Source organism: Bos grunniens, chromosome 21, assembly GCF_055505025.1.
Source record: "Bos grunniens cultivar Pamir isolate PY7600 chromosome 21, Bosgru_T2T1.0, whole genome shotgun sequence".
NCBI classification, from domain to species: Eukaryota; Metazoa; Chordata; class Mammalia; order Artiodactyla; family Bovidae; genus Bos; species Bos grunniens.
In genome coordinates this window covers 44,121,491-44,141,884 of record NC_141185.1, presented here as the reverse complement: position 1 = coordinate 44,141,884, position 20,394 = coordinate 44,121,491, and the positions used below count along the sequence as shown (strand labels likewise).

Genomic DNA, 20,394 nt, shown 5'->3' with positions numbered 1-20,394 from the left:
ACCATGTCAAGGGCTCGGCAATAATCAAGAAGTGGCCTCTTCTGCTTTATACAGGAAGGTGTCTTGCATATTTGAAGACAGTTTCATCTCTCCTTCTGCCTCAAGGACTCTTCTTTAACCTGGGTTTTAAGCGAGGCTCCCTCTAAGACCCTCTCAGGGCAACCTGTCCATTGATTGACCCCGAGCCTTCAACCCAGGTGACCTGCCCTGTATTCTGCCCGACCCATGAGACCCACTTTCCTCTGATGGTCTCTGGCTGTTGATTTGACTCAAGCATGAGATGATCCATGGTGGAGGCCCCACTGTGGTTAAAGACATGGGCCTGTGTTTGTCATCTCCCAGAGTGGGCAGATTTGAGTGCTGAGTTCACACTTAACTGTCTTCCTCTAGAGTTGTTACCTTACCAGTGACCTCCCGACCTTTCTTCTGCCATTATTGGCTACCTGTCTTCTCCCTGGGGGTCTGGGTTTTGCCCTTTTTATAAAGTTCAAGGTGGGCTCGGACAGAGCAGCAATACAAGTGCTGATACCCTAGTAGACTCTGGTGCAATGTCCGCATTCCAAAGGGCACAGCACGGCCCAGGCGGGCCAGGGAGCAGGGCTCTGCATAAGCAGGCATCATTAGCTGAGTGGGAGGCCATCTCCCAAGGCTGCCTTGGGACTGGTTCCAGTTCCCTAACACCAAACCTGCCTGCCAGCGAGAAGTGACTCAGGCCTGCAGCCAGGGCTCTGTGTCCAGGTGGGAGGCGTCAGCTGATGGAGGCAGGACTGGCCTGTTCCTCTTTTCCTGGGTCCATGGCCATCTCTTACCCTGTCCAGCACCTCCTGCCCTGCTGCAGAGAGCACCTTCCCCACCCCATCCCCCCACCCCCCACACTATTGCCTGTTTGTGGATGAAGGCTGCCTTACAGAGGATGTACAACAGGTTAAAGTCTAGAAAGGACTTGGAGTTAGAGTTCCTTGCTTCTCAGTCTAATGGCTTTTCTGTACATTGTTTTGTTTTGTTTTGTTTGGCCACACCTTGAGGCCTGCAGAATCATCCCGGACCAGGGATCGAACCCATGCCCCTGCATTGGAAGTGCAGTGTCTTTAAACCACTGAACCGCTAGGGAAGTAAGTCCCTTTTCTATGTTGCGCTGTGCTTAGTCACTCAGTCGTGTCTGACTCTTTGTGATCCCATGGACTGTAGCCTGCTAAGCTCTTCTGTCCATGGGGATTCTCCAGGCAAGAATACTGGAGTGGGTTGCCATGCCCTCCTCTAGGGGAGCTCCCCAGCTCAGGGATCAAACACAGGTCTCCCACATTGTAGGGAAGTTCTTTACTATCTGAACTACCAGGGAAGCCCAAGAATACTGGAGTAGGTAGCCTATCCCTTCTCCAGGGGATCTTCCCAATCCAGGAATTGAACCGGGGTCTCCTGCACTGCAGGTGGATTCCTTACCAGCTGAGACACCAGGGAAGCACCCTTTTCCTATACACTGTGCTATAAAAATCCCACCCTCCAGAGGATCTTTGGGAGTTCTGTGCCTTGCCTTCCTTCCAGAAGTGGAAAGGACCCTTTCTCCCTTGCTTGCTAGGAGGACTCATTTTTGATCTCTCGCTGAAATATTTTGATAACAATCTAGAGATTTCAGTATAGATTGTGGTTGCGCAAGAAATCCAAATCACCAGTTTTTCAGAACCTAAGCAGTTAACATTAGAAATTTTGCTGCAAATAAATTGATCAGTATGCAAGACAGTTGTCACGGCTGAATCATGGTCCACAGTTAAGGTAAACAGATCTGTGATGACATTTTCTGAGCAGAATACAAATGTAACTCATTTCCTCCCAGAGCTTTCTGACATTTCTTCTACACGGATAACAGATTCTCCCAAGAAGGTGTTGGTCACAAGGAAGAAAGATCTTTGTTTAATCCCTCTGTAAAGGTATGGCCGTGATATTTGATGTGCTATCCTTGAAAAAAAAATTGTTCTAAGAGAGATGAATAGTGGGGAGGGCATTTTTCTTTAGTTAGCTGCCCCTCACTCCCTCCCAATCATGGGGGGAACCCTTTTGGGTTTTTGCTTATTTGAATGGTTATTAAAATATTACATTGTCATATTGTGAAAGTTTGCATGTCATTAATCTTTTTTTTGCAATGTGGCAATCAAGGGATATTTTTCCTTATTTAGATTCATATGAAATAGTAGTGAGGGGAGATGAAACAGAATGTTTTTCCATTTTCTCACGTTCTTTTCATCTGTAATGCTCTCAAGTTTCACATTTTCCCCCAGGTTTTCACTGCCTATACTGTGTTTTAGAAATTCTATACACCGCCTCTGCATTTGAAATGTGAAATAGTCCTTAGCTAGATGCTGCATCGTAAGCCGGCTCTGTGTTCTGTGTTATGGTGAAGCTTTCAAAAGCCTCAGCTTGTGCTGATGTTGAAATGAGCTGAAAACCTGCAACTTTGGGTAAGGGCGGGCAGAGAGTCATTCCATCCCTGTGTGTGACAGGAAACAGAGTTTCCTGGGGTGGGGGGATGGATATTGGCATTTGGGGTGGGGTTGCTCTGGATAGAGCTATGCATGTCTGTTTGTGCATTTGTCATTGGTTACGGCCAGAGATCCTGAGCAAGGAGCTATGCCGGAGGGTTGCATTTGAGGTGGGGGTTTCATTCTAGATCCTGTTGGGAGCTGCATTTGGGAGAAAATACCTGCAAGGACAGGAACAAGAGGGCATGCCCCTCAAAGCGGGGCGTGAGTAAGTCTGCTCAGAAATCATGGGGCAATAGAAGGAATCCATCTGGGAAAAGGGCATCTTTCACACCATGCTTCATTCCTTCCCAAAACATTTACAGTCCTTGGCCAAGATAGCGCAGATGCAGCCTCCTCCAGGAAGCCTTCTTGGATCTCCCCAGCCATTCCCACCACCCAGGGTCCAGTCTTTTGCACAACTCACAGCTCTAGTGTGAAATTGCCCAGCTATGTGTCATCACACTCAGGACTGAACTTGTCAGTGGCAGGATGGGGTCTTTTTGTTGCCAGCTCTCCCAGTTGAAGCACAGTTCCTGGCTCAAAATCAGAGCTTTGCAAATGCTATTTGTAGTGGGTACAGGCCCTGTTTTCTTACAGCAGCTTCTGCATAAAGAAGGGATGTCCTGATTAACCCCATTTCTTAGTTGAAGAATAGATGGGGAAACTGAGGCTCATGGCAATGAAGCCAGAACTAGAAGCAGATGCCTCTTTAGTGCGGAGGAAGGTGTAGACACTCATGTCTCCACTTTTCTCCAGAGTCCCCACATATCAAGTGCATGGAGTGGTTGATGTAAATATGCGACCGAACCAACCACATTTTTCTTCCTCCTCCAGAAATTTTTTGCCCTGTGCAGTCTCAGTGTAGGAGGATCAGGTGACCAAGGCTTTTTAGAATCTTCCCTTCTGGGCTCTGACGATGACACATCATGTATTCTGAGGCATTGACATCATCTCCTTCCTCCTGAACGCCTCTTGGTGGCTCCATCATTCAGGCTCTGTCATCTTTCACCTGGACCATCGTGACCTTGAGTCATTCACAGGAGAAGTGCAGGTACAAGAAGAATGAATCACCAGGGACCAGACCTAGAATGGGAGGGGCAGGGACTGGCCAAGGACAAGCTTCCTTGGAAAAGTGATGTTTGAGCTGAATCTGAATGAGTGGTCGGAGTTAGCTTGGTGAAGAGAGAAGAGAGAACTTTCTGGCCACAGGACATAGCGCATGCAAAGGCCCTGAGGTGGGAGGGAATGTGGTGTGTTCATAAAACCGATTGGGGCAGCGTGGCCAGAGCCCAAGAGGTGGGCAGGAGAGGTGGACGGCAGTCTGACCACCCAGGGACTGGCTGGGAGCTCCACATTTGTGCTGAGAGCAGAGAGAAACTGCTGGGGGATAGAAAGAAGCAAAGGCTGGACCGGTCAGCTCCAACTCCCCTGTGAATGATGAGGGGGGAGAATAGAAGCAGAAAGACCAAGGGAGGAGGCCCTGCAACAGGCCAGCAGCAGAACCTAGGGGACAGAGGGACTGCGAGGATGTGGCAGCAGGCCTTGATGGCTGGGTTTGGGAATTGCCATTGAAGAGACAGTATTGATGCCGCTGCCTGCGTGAGTTCACCTGGAGAGAGAGCAGAGCAGAGGGGGCTGTGTAAGCGCCTGGAGTCCTAGAGGAGGGGCAGCTGGCTGAGGAGAAGGGGAGGAGCCTGCGAGGTTGCAGAGAGAGGATGCGGCCCCTGGCAACCAGGAGCGTCTGGTGATGGAGTGGGCAGCTGCCCCCGGCAGAGAAGGGCGGGGTGGAGACGAGACCCCCATGATCATGGCAGCTCCCTAGCAGGGTGACAGAGACACAGGCCTGATGGAAGGGGATTGAAAGGAGACTCGGGAGTGAGAAGATCCTGAGGGGATGCGACAGGGAGCAGTGACTTTGCCCCATGTGACAACTCTTACTCTGACGAGTTCTTCATCTGCTTTTAGGGTCGATTTGCATTTTGATATGTGGTGTTTTGATCAGTAGGATGCGTTCATGTTTCTGTGGCACTCAAGCCTCTCCATTTTAAAATTTATTTATTTATATATTTGATTGCGCCGGGTCTTTGTTGTGGCATGCAGGATCTTTAGTTTTTTCTGTGTCCACGAGGAGGAAAAAAGTTTTCACTACTCCTACCCTGGTTACATGATCTGTTTATTTAAAAAAAAATATATTGTCTATTTGGCTGCACCGGGTTTTAGCTGTGGCACTTGGATCTTTAGCTGTGGCATGTGAACTCTTAGTTGCAGCACATGGGATCTAGTTCCCCAACAAGGGATGGAACCTGGGCCCCTGCATTGGAAGTCTGGAATCTTAGCCACTTCCCTGGATGTTCAGCAGGGAAGTCCCAAGCCTCTGTTTTTGTTTTTTTTTTTAAGGTACTGACCATGACCTCCACACACCTCTCAGTGGAATTCCTTTGCCGGTGCCCACTTGGGACACCCAAAGAAAACTAGAGTGGAAAGGATGTGGATGGTTCACCCAGGATTTCTGGGCTCCCCTGCTGGGCTGTGTGAACACTCTGAAGGCCGAGTAGAGCTGTGTAGGGCTGTGGGGTCCCAGAGCTGTGATAGGGGCACGTGCACCTCTTCAGGTGAGGCTCTCATGGATGAGAGCATGGCGTCGCCAGGAGGGAGTCGTGTCCACATTGGTTCAGTTCGGAGGGTGTGCTTGGGTGAAGTCCTTCAGGGACCTTGGGAGAGTGGAGGTTGGGGGCAGCCAGTGGACGCACTCTCGGGGCCTGTCTGCTGACCCTCCCGTGGGGTATGGGGCAGGCCAGCCAGGTTAAAGGCAGAACTCTGGGTAGGGAGCTGGAGTGAGGTCAGTGAAGGACAAGAATCCCAGCTCAGGCTCCCGGGGCTGTGGCAGCCCCTCTTGGCCTCCCTTTGCATGGGCATCACCCTGAAGACATTTTGCGTGGGGGCTGCAGAGGAGTCAGTCATATGGCCAGCTCCCTTCTGTGGCCCACTGTCCCCTTTCCTGCACTCCTGTGAGACGTAGCCATAAAAACCAAATTGCAGAAGTGATCTAATTCCTTACAGAAAGAAATTATACTAAGTTTTGTTAGTGTCTGTGTATATGTTACCTGGCTTCCCAAGTGGCACTAGTGATATGGAATCCGCTTGCCAGCACAGGAGATGTGGGTTCGATCCCTGGTCCGGGAAGATCCCCTGGAGAAGAAGGAAATGGCAACCCACTCCAGTATTCTTGTCTGGGAAATCCCATGGACAGAGGAGCCTGGAGGGCTACAGTCCATGAGGTCTCAAAGAGTCGGACACAACTGAGTAACTGAGCATGTGCACGTGTGTGTTACTTAGCAAAGGCTTAGACATCCTTTTATGTTCCAGACATCATGCTAAGTGCTTTACAGATATTAGCTTTTTAAATCCTCATAGCAATGTCATGAGGAATTTACTGTTTATTATGGCCATTTTCTAAACAGAAGACTGAGGCATAGAGAAGCTAACTTTTGCTTAAGGGTTCTGGAAAAGTACAGACACGCACACACAATATCTGCTTTAAAAAGCATTTTTGTCTTGGGGGGAAGTAAAAGGAAAAGAGGGACCATACCTTCTGCCAGGTATCTGACATAAGGGATCTTCCTTAAGCCCCACAGTAACTGTGGATAATGTGGGCATTTTCGTTATTTATAGATGAGTCTGTTGCTTAGGGGATGATCCATAATTTGCCTGTGGCCACAGAGTGACCCCAAAGCATGGACACTTTCTGCACGACACACAATGTCCACCTGGATCTGTGATTTAGAGTCTGGATGTTACGATGGCTCCTGTCGCCCCACCTCCCCTACCTGGGAAAGGGTCTGCTGGCTGCCTAGCCTCTGCCTGCACCTGTTGAGGAGGCGAGGGCCCTACAGGGGTGGGACTGACCCATGAGAGCTCTTTTTCCCCCTTCACAGCCCTGTGGCTGGGGGCATAGCACTGACTTCTCTCTGCCCCAACTCCCTGGTCTGTAAAATGGGCTGATTTATGCCTCTCTTGTAGGCTGGATGTAAAGCTCATATGAAGAGATTAGAACCGGGTAAGCACCTAATGTAAATCTTTTAGGTAAATCTATACCTATTAGCTATAGGTATACATTTAGCCCCTGCTTTTTGGATTTTCTTCCCGTTTTGGTCACCACAGAGCACTGAGTAGTTTCCTGCGCTATACAGTAGGTTCTCATTAGTTATTGATTTTATACATAGTGAAAGTAAAAGGCAAGTCGCTCAGTCATGTCCAACTCTTTGCGACCCCATGGACTGTAGCCTACCAGGGTCCTCCGTCCATGGGATTTTCCAGGCAAGAGTACGGGAGTGGGTTGCCGTTTCCTCCTCCAGGGGATCTTCCCGACCCAGGGATTGAACCCGGCTCTCCTGCATTATAGGCAGATGCTTTACCGTCTGAGCCACCAGGGAAGCCCCTAGTAAGTGTATATATGTTGATGTTTATCATCATCATTAAGCCAACCCATTCCATTGTTGGACACTCTTTTTATTAAGAAGTCATCCTCTTCCTTTGACTCATTCATTCACTGCTTCTAGCTCTCCAACTGTATATGCTTTCGAATGTGTCTTACAGTGAAACCCTTTAAAAATATTTATTTCTCTATTTGTGTTCATTAAATTAACACATCATTTGATTAATGTTAAATTAGCACAAGTTATTTGGGAAAAAATCCTAGTATATTCAAAAATAAAAAGAGCTTTTAGGAGGAAATAAAACCCACCTATAATTCCCACAACAAAAATAGCCAAGTTTAACACATTGGTGTTCTTGTATCCGCCTTCCCGTCTTTTTCTGCACATACAGCAAGTACACACGCACTGCCCTGGCATCCTCTTGTGCGTGCATGCTCAGCTGCTTCAGTCATGTCTGACTCTTTGAAATCCCATGGACTGTAGCCCACCAGGCTCCTCTGTCCATGGGATTCTCCAGGCAAGCATACAGGAGTGAGTTGCCATGCCCTCCTCCAGGGAATCTTCTGGACCCAGAGGTAGAATCCTCATACTCCTGTGGTTCCTGCATTGTAAGCGGGTTCTTTACCGCTTAGCCACCAGGGAAGCCCTTGTGAGGCGTGGGTAATTTGATGTCTCTTGATACATACTGCCAAGTCCTCCTACACAGAGGCTGTGTTCTTGCACACCCCAGGGTATGACTGTGGCCAGGTCGTCACCTGTTAGGTATCTGATGCTATTTCCTCTCTGCTATAGTGCTATAGTCAAGGTTCCACTTTACTTCCTTTTGAAGTGAAATTCAGAAACCCTGCACATCAATAGTGTACTCACAGGACTATTTTCCATCTAATTGAATAGCATTTTCTATTCCACTTAAAACCATGCTCTGCCTGGAGACCCTCACCTCTGACACCAGGTGAGTGAACTTTCTCTGCCCACTTTTCCTGGATGGATGTCCTAGGAGCTTTGCTAACTTATAGTCAAATCATATGGAGAAGTTGCCAGGTTTAGGCAGCAGATAGTCGCTTATCCAAAGAAGGCTGACAGCAGATCAGTTGGTAGATATGGATGCAGGTTATAGATGAGAGAGATGTATTTTTTATATTTTTATTTGAATGTACTAAGAGTGGTTTTTAAAAGATGTTAGAGAAAAGTTTAACCTTTCAAGTGAATTTTGGTCTCATCGATTGCATATTTTGCTTGGTTTGTTTGGTATCTAAAACACTGTGTTAGTTACCACAATGACATTTGGTAAAATGAGACATCCATTCCATGAATCAGTTAAGAAATAGGAACAGCAGCAGATTTCCTTGACGTCATAAACTGTATTTGTCTTAAACCCGCAATTATATTCAAGGACCAAGCAAGTTTATTTACCATCACCATAATCATGATCATTTTAATCATTGCTGCTTGAGAGTTTTTTCCCTTCCCAGACACTGTTTGAGGCTCTTTATAAACATTATCCTTAATTTTTCAAGTGATCCTTTAAAGTAGATTATTATTAAGAAGTTTTTGGGTTGTAATTTGAAACCAGATATGTTTCATTGCAGAACCCCATGGCCTTTCTATTCCCACTTACTGGTCATTATTATCAAATATCTTGGGAACTCTGGTCGATGAAATAAGACTTGAAAAGAAATCAAACATTTAACTATTTGAAGTGAGAAAATAGTATTATTTGTAGCCCTAGACTTGGTAAAATTAGAAAGACTAATTCATAAGACTTAATGACAAATTATTAGAGCAAATTTGAAAATTTGGTGAAATGGCAGGACACATGGCAATGGCCCTAGAAACTCTTTATCCAGGAAATCAGATTTTGAAAGGATAATACATACACAGAACAGCAAGGGAGGGGAGGGCAGCACCTATCTTAGCTGCTGGTCAAATCAGTTGATATCACTTGTGAAGAGTTACTGCAGCACAATTGTCTTCATAGCTACTAACCAATCAGAAAGTATCTGGGAAAGGTGATCTCATTCACACTAGTAGCAATGATCATAATACACAATACAGTATCACATCATAGTAAAGTAGAAATAAACTGAATGCTGGGGCTTCCCTGGTGGTCCAGTGGCTAAGACTTTGAGCTCCCAATGTAGGGATCCCAGGTTTGATTCCTGGTCAGGGAGCTAGACCCCACATTGCCACAAGTAAGAGTTCGCATGCTGCAACTCTAGATCCCATATGCTGCAACTAAGACCTGAAGCAGCCAAATCAATAAGTAAATAGAATGAAAGTGTTAAAGAAGTTAGTCATTATTAAAAAAAAAATACTTATGGGGAAAAGGAAGGACTAGAATAAATGAGGTTAGGACAATTGATCTTTTCTTTTGCTGTGGACTGAATTGTATCTTCCCAAAATTCATTTGTTGAAGCCTTAACACCCCAGTTGACTGTTCTGAAGATAGAGCTTGTAGCAGGTAGTTAAGGTTAAATGAGGTTATGAGGTCATGAGTCTGCTGCAGCGTCACTTCAGTCGTGTTCAACTCTGTGCGACCCCATAGATGGCGGCCCACCAGGCTCCGCCATCCCTGGGATTCTCCAGGCAAGAACACTGGAACACCAAGAACATTGGTGGTCTTATAAGAAGAGAAAATGTGATAATATGGAGGGAAGGTGGCAGTCTGTAATCCAGCAAGAGGGTTCCTACTGCAATTAGTTTGGCTGGCACCTTCATCTTGGACTTCCCATTCTCCAGACTGGGTGGAAATACATTTCTTTCATTCAGGCCTCTTAGTGTATGGTATTTTGTTATGGCAACTGGAGCTGACCAATACATCTTAAAACTCTACCTCTTAAGGCTTTGTCTAGTGTTAAAAAATCTTTCAACCTAAAAAAGCAAGCAATAAATAGGAGAAAGATTGTTAAGTATTTTCAGAAAATTTGGCAAAGCTTCAGTATCTGTCATAAAAAGCATCTTACAACTAGATGAGAAAGAACATCTGAAACTTAGAAGAGAAATAGATATAAGATATATGAATGCAGGGGGATTGGGGGGGTCCAAGAGGGAGGGGATATATGTATACCTGTGGCTGATTCACTTCATTGTACAGAAAAACTAATGCAACATTGTGAAGCAGTTATCCTTCCATCTAAAAAAATAAACATAAAATAAAAAAAGATATACAAATGCAGTTTACAAGAGAAAAGTAGAACTAGAATGAGCCACGTTTTCTTAGAAATGCTTCTTGAAAATGAGAAAGAAATCTAAAACAGGGGATATGTGTATACATAAAGTGATTCAGTTTGCTGTACAGCAGAAATTTAACAATATTGTAAAGCAACTACATTCCAATAAAAACTAATTGAAAAAGAAATGCTTCTTGAGTTGGGGACGGGGTAGTTTTGGCCATTGCGGCTGGTGAGCCGACATCCATCTGTATTGTTTGGGTGACCCTCTTTGCCGGGGATGCGTTTGTGCCTCTCAGTCTTCAAATTCTGTTAATGTATTTGCTCCCTTGCTCCTCTCCCCCTAAAGCCACCATGCTCTGGCTTTATGACACACTCACGTCACATGTAGAGATTGCAGCCGGCTCAGTGTATCTGTCAGGTGACCTTCATGAAGCATATGCTTTCTCCATGGTAGAAACTACTTGTGTCTACCTGCCAACTTACATTTGGCATCTTGCACCACACTGGGAGGGCACAAGAATGTACCCAGTGGGCATTGATGGAGGCAAGCTGGTTGTGGGCCTGTCCTCACTGGCCCTTCTTCTGGGCTGATGAAACTTAATCATGGGAAATGGTCACGCAGAGTAAGATGACAGCAAGTCTGGGCCCTCCCCGTGGTCCAGCCCCTGGTCCAGGGGGCGCACCTGGGCAAGGCACTGAATCTTTCTTTGCGTCCCTCATCTCTCTGAGGAAAGGACTGGACTTTCCAAACTCCTCAACCCTTGCCCCATAGACAGGGTTTCTGTGGAGCATTACAGTCCACAACTTTGTTTTCCCCACATAAAATGGGACAGATATCATCTTCTTTCCTAACTGCGCATTGTCTTCCGTTTTCCACTCCTTCCTCCTCCTTGCCAACCTCTGAGCCAGAAGGTGACTGCAGGTGGGCCTTTCCAAGTCTGCAGACACGGGCGAAGATCTCTCACAGCTTGACATGTCCTTAGTTCAAAGGCAGGAACGAGGTAGTTGACTTTAAAAAACTAGAGTCACGTGAAACATTATTTGTTAAGAAAACGCGTTTTAGGAGTCTCCACATGGCCTTCCCTAGTGGTCCAGTGGTTAAGAATCTGCTTGCCAATGCAGGGGATACTGCGTGGGTTCGATCCCTGATTTAGGAAGATCCCACATGCAGCAGAGCAACTGAACCTGTGCTTCACAATTACTGAGCCCGCATGCCTTGGAGCCTGTGCTCTGCAACAAGAGAAGCCTCTGCAGTGAGAGGCCCGCACACCGCAACAAAGAGTAGCACCTGCTCGCTACAGCTGGAGAAGGCCTGTGAGCAGCAGTGAAGACCCAGTGCAGCCCCCCAAATTAATTAATTAATTAATTGATAAACATTAATTACAGACCTTTATGGTATCCTGGGATCAGTTCAGTTCAATTCAGTCGCTCAGTCGTGTCCGACTCCTTGCGACCCCATGAACGGCAGCACGCCAGGCCTCCCTGTCCATCACCAGCTCCCGGAGTTCACTCAGACCCACGTCCATCGAATCAGTGATGCCATTCAGCCATCTCATCCTCTGGCGTCCCCTTCTCCTCCTGCCCCGAATCCCTCCCAGCATCAGAGTCTTCTCCAATGAGTCAACTCTTCGCATGAGGTGGCCAAAGTATTGGAGTTTCAGCTTTAGCATCATTCCTTCCAAAGAAATCCCAGAGTTGATCTCCTTCAGAATGGACTGGTTGGATCTCCTTGCAGTCCAAGGGACTATCAAGAGTCTTCTCCAACACCACAGTTCAAAAGCATCAATTCTTCAGCACTCAGCCTTCTTCACAGTCCAACTCTCACATCCATACATGACCACTGGAAAAACCATAGCCTTGACTAGATGGACATTTGTTGGCAAAGTAATGTCTCTGCTTTTGAATATGCTATCTAGGTTGGTCATGACTTTCCTTCCAAGGAGTAAGCGTCTTTTAATTTCATGGCTGCAGTCACCATCTGCAGTGATTTTGGAGCCTAGAAAAATAAAGTCTGACACTGTTTCCACTAGTCACAGTTAAATAAATGTCCTCCTATTAGGACTTCTCAGTCTGTTTTGGGTGGACTTTGGAATCTTGGAGAAGGGAATAAGGGTGTGGCTTTTCCCTTGCGCGTTTGACCACGGAACCCTTTTCTTGGAAAATCTTAAGGGCCTGATGTTCTGTGAGACTTACTTTGGGAAGTGGTGACTTTTGTTTTTGCCCGTGTTTGCATGGGCAGTGACTCAGCCTTTAGTTTGAGGCCTTAATGGACTTAACATGGTTTAGCTTCCATTTCAGGAAAAATACAAATTTCTTATCAGAAGCAGGCAGATGTCAGATTATGAGGTCATTGCTGGTCGTACTGCCTAGCTGTCACAAATACAGTACATTCACTGTCTACAGTGGAGAGGATTACACTAGTTGAAAGAAAAACCTGATAGCTCTCAAATTTTTGTGAATCTAGTGGAGTAGCTAAATTAAGATTATGTCTGTTAGTACTGTGAGATTTTTCTTCAGAAGTTTCAAGGGGACTAGTTTAAGTTGACCTTGCTAAGTCACTTCAGTCGTGTCTGACTCTCTGTGACCCCATAGACGGCAGCCCACCAGGCTTCCCCGTCCCTGGGATTCTCCAGGCAAGAACACTGGAGTGGGTTGCCATTTCCTCCTCCAATGCATGAAAGTGAAAAGTGAAAGTGAACTCTCTCAGTTGTGTCTGACTCTTAGCGATCCCATGGACTTCAGCCTACCAGGCTCCTCCGCCCATGGGATTTTCCAGGCAAGAGTACTGGAGTGGGGTGCCATTGCCTTCTCCGGAATATGTTTATTAAACACAATGTCTTTGGACATAGCTGAGGATCAGATGCCTCTGTGGTTTCTGGGAGGAGGCAGAGCTGTAACTTCTGAGCATCACCAGCATTCCTTCACTAACAAGGGTCCAGATTTTCATATTTATCCCAGACTGTCTTTCTGAAATACATTTTTGTAGACTCTTGCTTCCCTTCTGCCCTGGATAAGAGTTAGGCTGAGAAAATCGAGCCCTGTGCAAGTCATTCCCAAGAGCAATAAACAGGATCAGAGAGGCCGCTGGAGGATTGCTCTTGCCATTTAATGGTCTGAGGACGGGGCGTCTGAGTTCACGAGCTTGCCACAAGTGGGAAGGAGAAATTCTTTAATTGTGGTTTCTTTGAAATGTAGAATGCTGATCATTGCCTTAACAAGCTTCTGAAAATTTCTAGCTTGTAAGAAATAATATATTATGGTAGTGAAGCACGGGGAAGGCACTCTCATCTAATGACAGGCCTACTTATGCTTTAAATTAATAATTCTGCCTCGGAGGCCTGGCTGTAGAAACAGGCCGTGCAGCCTGTTGTTCATTCTCTAAGCTGTGTCTGACTCTTTGTGACCCCAGGGACTGCAGCATGCCAGGCTTCCCTATCCCTCACTATCTCCCGGAGCTTGCTCAAACTCATGTCCATTGAGTCGACAATGCCATCCATCCTCTGTTGCCCACTTCTCCTCCTGCCCTCAATCTTTCTCAGCATCAGGGTCTTTCTAATGAGATCACATCAGGTGGCCAAAGTATTGGAGCTTCAGTTTCAGCATCAGACCTCCCAATGAATATTCAGGGTTGATTTCCTTTAGGACTAATTGGCTTGATCTCCTTGCAGTTCAAGGGACTCTCAAGAGTCTTCTCTGGCGCCACAACTCAAAAGCATCAGTTCTTCAGTGCTCAGCCTTCTTTATGGTCCAGTTCTCACATCCATACATCCCTACTGGAAAAACCATAGCTTTGATGATATGGACCTTTGTCAGCAAAGAGATGTCTCTGCTTGTTAATACACTGTCTAGGTTTGTCGTAGTTTTCCTTTCTTGTGGCCTGAGGGGGTGTTTTTAAGGCCCTGGGACCTCACGGTCTTCATCATGAATGGAGGACCAGGAAGGGCTCTATAGTCAGGGATTCTGAGTCCAGATTTAAGCGGGGAGCAGACTTTCTGCTTGAACACAGATGCCCAGGGTGAGGTCGGAGCATTTGTGATGCTGCTGCAGGAGACTGGCTCTCTGGGTTTGCCCCAGTGGGCTACCAGTATTTGGGACCAGCAGTGGTTCTTTCCCTGTAGCTTGTGCCGTGTGCCTGAACTTCTGAACATCTTACCTGCCTCCACGTGACAGGAAACAAGAGTTCTTTATGAATGCTGTTAGCTGTGAGAACTTTTTTTTTTTTTTTTAACCACTGAAACTAAATATAGGCATGCTGCCTGGGATGTTGTTTTCCAGAGGAGAAAGGCAAAGCCCGGACTAGGGAAGGGCTTAGTCAGGTCACATGACTAAGGAAGGGCCAGTACCCAGGTTCCCCGGTTCTTCTTCCAGGTGGTGCTTTTGGTTAGCTGGACAATTTTTCTGCTCATTCCTGGACTTCTCTGTCATTAACAAAACCTCTCCTCTTTGCTGAATTACAGAAATGGCTTCAGACATCCCTGGCTCAGTGACACTGCCCGTCGCCCCCATGGCGGCCACTGGACAGGTGAGGATGGCAGGGGCCATGCCCGCCCGAGGAGGAAAGCGGCGATCCGGGTAAGCCCCCTCGGCGTTTCTGGGAACTGCGTTGGATATGCATTGCACAACATTCTTGACCTGTTAGGAAAATATTGTCTCTCCCTGTCCCAGAGAGTAAGAGCTCAGCAGTTTGCATCCTGTTTATTAGATTCTGTGGGATTCCTAACCAGGCATGTGATCGCCTCTAAGTGTTTTTGGGCCTCGGCACCCAGCTGGGGACTTCTGTTTGCTTGTCCTTACTGTGAGAATGGCTCTGTGGTCCTGCTGGGCCTTGCTCCAGCCATCTCTCTCAGGGAGGGGGCTCACCCATCCGTCCGCCTGAGCCCACCAGCCAGAGGCACCCTGAGGGTCGAGCTTCAGCTCCTGTGGGCAGCAAGGATCCCTCTGGTGCTTTCTGTTCTTTGCTCTGGGTACCAGTCTTTGCCAGTGCTGTGCAGGAATTCCTCTCAAAAAACAAACAAACAAACAAACAAAAAAACAAAAACCTGGCTCTAGTCCAGCATCTAAAGGCTGGGCAGCTTCCACTGTAACCTACTCTGCCCGTAATGTTGGTAAGAGTGATGAGTTCTGGTGGGACCAGAAAGACCATCACTCTTGAGCCGATGGAACCCAAAACAGCAGGTACTCATGATGTACAACATCTGTAACTGAGTGCAGGTCTCAGAAACAAATCAGCCATCACAGATCCCTGCAAGAAGAACACAGTCTACGTGGTCAGACTCTTGTTTATCAACCAACTCCTTTTCTTCATTGAATCAACTTCATTTTCAATGAAATATTTGATATACAAAGTTTCTCACATAGAGTCAGTTTGTCCTATGAATGCATTTTCCCATAACACAGGTTCTCCCCAGGAAGACAAGGCTCCTCATTTGTAAAATGGCCTAGCATTTTAAACCCGAGAGTTTCCTCTTAACCAGTGCAATTCTTAAAGGTGCCTGGGCTGCCCCCAGCAGGGGTGGAGGTGGGGGGCAGGTGTATTTTGAGGACCTAGAATGGAATAGGATAGGATGAAAAAGTGCCTTCAGTGTTGTCATTTTAGATAGTGAAAAGACTGCTGCCTGTGTGCTGGTCTTCAAAAGAGGGGCTAAGATTTTGGTGATTATGGAGGGGGTTATGGAGCCTGGTTCCCCACTTTCCCTTGGTTCAGCTCCCTCCCACCCCTGAATGCCCCCAGGGTGCTGATGCAGCCAGAGTTCCATCTTTACCGTGGGACCCACTGAGCTGTTGTGAGCAGTGGGGTGCCTGGGGCCACACTCCTCAGATCAGCCTGCCTCCAGCGCTTACTGCAAACCCAGATATCCTCCTTTAACCAGCTCTTCTTTCTAACTAGGTGCTAAGCTCAGTGGAGTCTGGGTTGTTAAAAGAATGCACTTGCTGTCAACATATCAACTTACTGCATTTTTTTTTTTTAAAGAATACAGGTCTTTAAAAAATCATTTTAAATGCCTTTGCTCTCTCACGTCCATTCCCTGGGGACAGAGCCTCAGTGCAGCCCCAGTCCTTTTTAAGAAGGCGGCACAGGACTCTCTGATGCAGGAAGGTAGGGCTGGGCTGGGCACCAGGCACAGGCAGAGAGGCTGGAGCCCAGTATTGAGGGGAGGAAAGTGGTCTCTGAGAGACTCTGCCAGGAGTCTGTGCCATTACCCCTACCCCTGCCACCTGCCCGCCCCCACCCCCTGCGGAGTGTGTGCTAGGCTTCAGCGAGCTGAGGCTACTCCCCTCCTCCGCCCCCGAGTTCCTGGCCCCAGCCTGACATCTGGACCCTGACTTCTGCTGGCTCCCTGAGCTGATGATCGGACAGTGGACTCAGGCTTCTTTGTGAAGGAGTCCTCCCAGCTGCCCCTTTCCCTCCCAGAGCACGTATACTCAGTGTGACTCTGGAGGTGGAGGAGGACCTTGGTGGGGTGAGACTGAGACACAACCTAGAGCAGGGGTCTCCAACCTGCTGGGTCCCCCACGGTACTGGTCCGTGACCTGTTAGGAACTGGGCTGCATAGCAGGAGGTGAGCAGCAGCGAGCAATGGAGCGAAGCTTCATCTATACTTGTAGCCGCTCCGCATCATTCGCATCACCACCTGAATTCCACCTCCTGTTGGATCGGTGGCGGCATTAGATTCTCATAGGAGCTCAAACTCTACAAGAACTGCACATGCAAGGGATCTGGGTTGCCTCGCTCCTGATGAGAATCATCCTGAAACCTTCCCCCAGCCCCATCGGCAGAAAAATTGTCTTCCATGAAACCGATCCCCGGTGCTAAAAAGGTTGCGGACTGCTGGCCTAGAGTTCTGCTCCACTTAGAACCAAGGAAGCCCAACGCCAAGCAAAAAAACCAGAGGTTCAAGGGGATGAGCAGCAATTGCTGACACACCTTCCCAAGCAGGAGGAGGAGGACACACACCTCTGGAGGCAGATCAGGGAACCAGCCGCCTCCCGGAGGCCTGTCCTTCATTATCTTCATTCTTAGAGCCCTACACCTGCCTCCATTTCCCCCTTCAGAGGGAGCAGCCAGAAAACTGTGCTTCCTTCTGCTAAGCCCCTGGGACTCATGGGGGGAGCTCTGTGTCTCACAAAGAAACCTCCCTTTTCACAGGGTGGTTTCCAGAGTAATTCTTACCTCTGATATTTTTACACGTTTTGCTGAAATTCTGTGATGGAGGCCATCACTGTTGTAGAGTAGCCACAGCAGTGATAAGGCTCCTCTGCTCTCAGCCCCCATGCTTGTACAAAGGAGACCCCAGTGTAAGTCACGTTCCTCAAATAGCAGGTCACCCCTCTCGGGGTCCCTGCCCATGAACTGTGGCCATTTACACATGCTTCTCCATCCCTGCCATCTTGCCCCTCCTCCTCCTCCTCTCCTAGAGTGTTCAGCACAGTTAGAGACATAGGGAGGGGGAGAAGGAGAGAGGAGAGGTGGGTTGTGTTGTTGTTCAGTCACTCAGTCGTGTCCAACTCCTTGTGACCCCATGGACTGCAGCATGCCAGGCTTCTCTGTCCTTCACTCTCCCGGAGTTTGCCCAAACACGTCCAGTATTCTTGCTTGAAAAGTCCCATGGACAGAGGGGCCAGGTGGGCTACAGTCCATGGGGTTGCAGAGAGTTGGACATGACTGACGTGACATAGCATATTAGCACACATGTCCATTGAGTTGGTGATGTCATCCAACCATCTCATCCTCTGTCGCCCCCTTCTCCTTCTGCCTTCAATCTTTCCCAGAATCAGGGTCTTTTCCAATGAGTTGGCTCTCTGCATCAGGTGGCCAAAGTCTTGGAGCTTCAGCTTCAGCATCAGTCCTTCCAATGAATATTTAGGGTTGATTTCCTTTAGGATAGACTGGTTTGATCTCCTTGCTGTCCAAGAGGTGGGCTGTGGGGGTGGAAAGATCCTTCCTCCTGCTCCTCTTCCCTACCCAGGTCTTCCCACTCTGACTTGGTTATTCTGGTGGAGGAACTTGTCCCGATTCCCAGGATAACTACCCAGCCCTGGGGTTTCAGAGCCAAGTAGAACTGACCCCTAGTGGGTTTGGCTCCCCTGGCCACATGCCTGGCCCAGTGCCGAGGATCCTCTGGCCCGAATGTTCCCTCCACTCCCCTGACAGCCTCCCCAGTACACGTCTTAGCAAGCTCCGTGCTCTGCGGGCAGTGGGGACACAAGGTGAAGGTTCAGAAGTTTCAGATTCTTTGCAAAGTGATTCCACATGTGTGGGGGAAGGAAGCAGAAGCCAGTCACCTGGGCTGCATTTTTGTAGAGGACTCCCTGATCCCGGTGAGGGGATGGGATGGGGCTGGGGGGCACCCACAGGGCACACTGGGTTCTTTTCAAAAGACCGAGGAGTGGGCTGTCATTAGGTTGTGCCCACTCCAGAGGCAGCCCCTATTGGGAAGGGGAGGTAAGGGTGGTGGGGACCAGGAGTCCTAGCCCCTTCCCGCTGCCTTGGAGTCAGATGCTGGGCTTCTAAAGCATCATCACTGAGGAGAACGATTTCCAAATCGTGTGCAGCCAGTACACCAGCGTCCCCCTGCAGTGTAAGCCCATGGCTGCTGGAATGTGGTTACGTAAGTACATGTTTCGCTCGCTTCGGATTTATGCAGTAGTGATGCTGTCATCTGGCATTTGCTGGCACCCATGTCCCTTCACCTTTTGTCAATAGCAGCTTCGAGCAGCCCAGGGTTGCTCCTTTGCTGAGCTCTACAACCAGCCTGGCGGGCACAGCCTGTCATCTTTTCTCATAAGAGCAAAAGTGGATTCTTTGATGACTCATAGTGGATGATGCATTATTATTATTATTACACAATCGCTGTGAGGCAGATTCACATTGCTCACTCTGAACCAGACGCAAGCTCAAAAGTGCCTTTCACGACTTTTTATTGAGGGTAGAAATCATGCTCAGGACAGGAAAGTGAGGCAGAAGGCATCTTCAGCCCACCTTTAGAGGACTCTTACCTCATCCACTGATGGTACCAAATTCTTCAAAGTGAACATAATAGGACTTAAAAGTCATATTTTGATTTCTCTCCTTTATTATCCAGATGCTGTGGTATAATAGAGATACATAAAAGATACAAAACAAAGGATGATTTACTTGGAGTTTTTATAGCAGGAGAAATAAACAGAGCTATTGGAGTCATATTTAAAGTGGAGCATTTGAATTGGTGACAGAAGACCCAAAGGCAGGGTCTTGGCAAGGAGTCTTCCAAAAGACCCTTCTGTCCTCAGAAGTTGCAATTTTTCTGTGTGGCTGATGAGCAGTGAGTTGTTTTGGGGTCAAGTGAGTTACCCTGAGGATCTGAACAGTCGTTTGTATCCTGTTTTCTCTCCTGAGTTCACCCCGACATGATACATTTCACAATTCCTACATGTGATCGCAGCTCATATGTGATCACACACCTGCATGGGTAGAAAGGTACAGATTTGTGGTCCCTGAATTTTCATAGAGAAGTCCTGCTTCCTCAGTTTTCAGCAGGCTTCAGAAAACTGCCTCCAGAGCCTGGCACTCCATCTCTTAACACTCTGCTTGATTGGGTTGACGTGGTCCAGACCGGGACCGTTTATCCTGAGGCTCTCCTCTCTACCCGTCTGCCGCTTGAGGATGGGGTAAAGAACTGAGCTGTCCTTATGAAAATGAGGGTGACGAATAGTCCTGGTTGGCCTGGGGCTTCCCCGGTTTCAGCACTGAAGTCCTGTACCCCCACGGATCCCCTCCTTCTGGGAAAATCAGGACGATAGGTCACCCTCAATACCCCAAAGATCTGCAGGCTCAGGAGGGACGGCTGACTAAAAAATTGCATCTTGCAGGAGCCAGATGATCACACTCCTATCAACTGGAGCTGAAAGGCATTTTAAAGATAACTGATCATCTCGCACCCACTTGAGGTTTATCTAAATGCTTGCATAAATCCATTGGAATTCTGAAAATGCGATTTCTTTTTCTTAACCACTGAGCTGTTTTTGACAGCCCAGGGGTGTTAAGTAACCTTTCTGTCTGCAGCAAAGTCGCTCTTACCCATGATGAACACTAGGTGACAGTGTGGTTCTGCAGCGCTGCAGAAGCCCAGAGACAGGCTTTTTAGTGCTTTCTTCTCCCGGATGTCGGAGAAGGCAATGGCACCCCACTCCAGTACTCTTGCCTGGAAAATCCCATGGACGGAGGAGCCTGGAAGGCTGCAGTCCATAGGGTCACTGAGGGTCGGACACGACTGAGTGACTTCATTTTCA

General features: G+C 47.8%; 1 protein-coding gene across 9 annotated transcripts in view; it reads left to right on the top strand.

Annotated features, from left to right (window-relative positions):
- Positions 1-20,394, top strand: part of ARNT2 (aryl hydrocarbon receptor nuclear translocator 2) — a 204,584-nt gene that overhangs the window by 36,000 nt on the left and 148,190 nt on the right. For 5 of the 9 annotated variants that reach the window (XM_086364221.1, XM_086364222.1, XM_086364225.1 and 2 more), the window contains exon 2: positions 14,583-14,697. In XM_086364221.1, the coding sequence (XP_086220347.1) occupies positions 14,585-14,697 (113 nt within the window). In that variant the 5' untranslated portion in view covers positions 14,583-14,584. Of the gene's footprint in view, positions 1-3,350; positions 3,568-14,398; positions 14,494-14,582; positions 14,698-20,394 lie in introns of those variants that run through there. The other 4 variants (XM_086364219.1, XM_086364224.1, XM_086364223.1 and 1 more) reach the window with 3 other exon arrangements.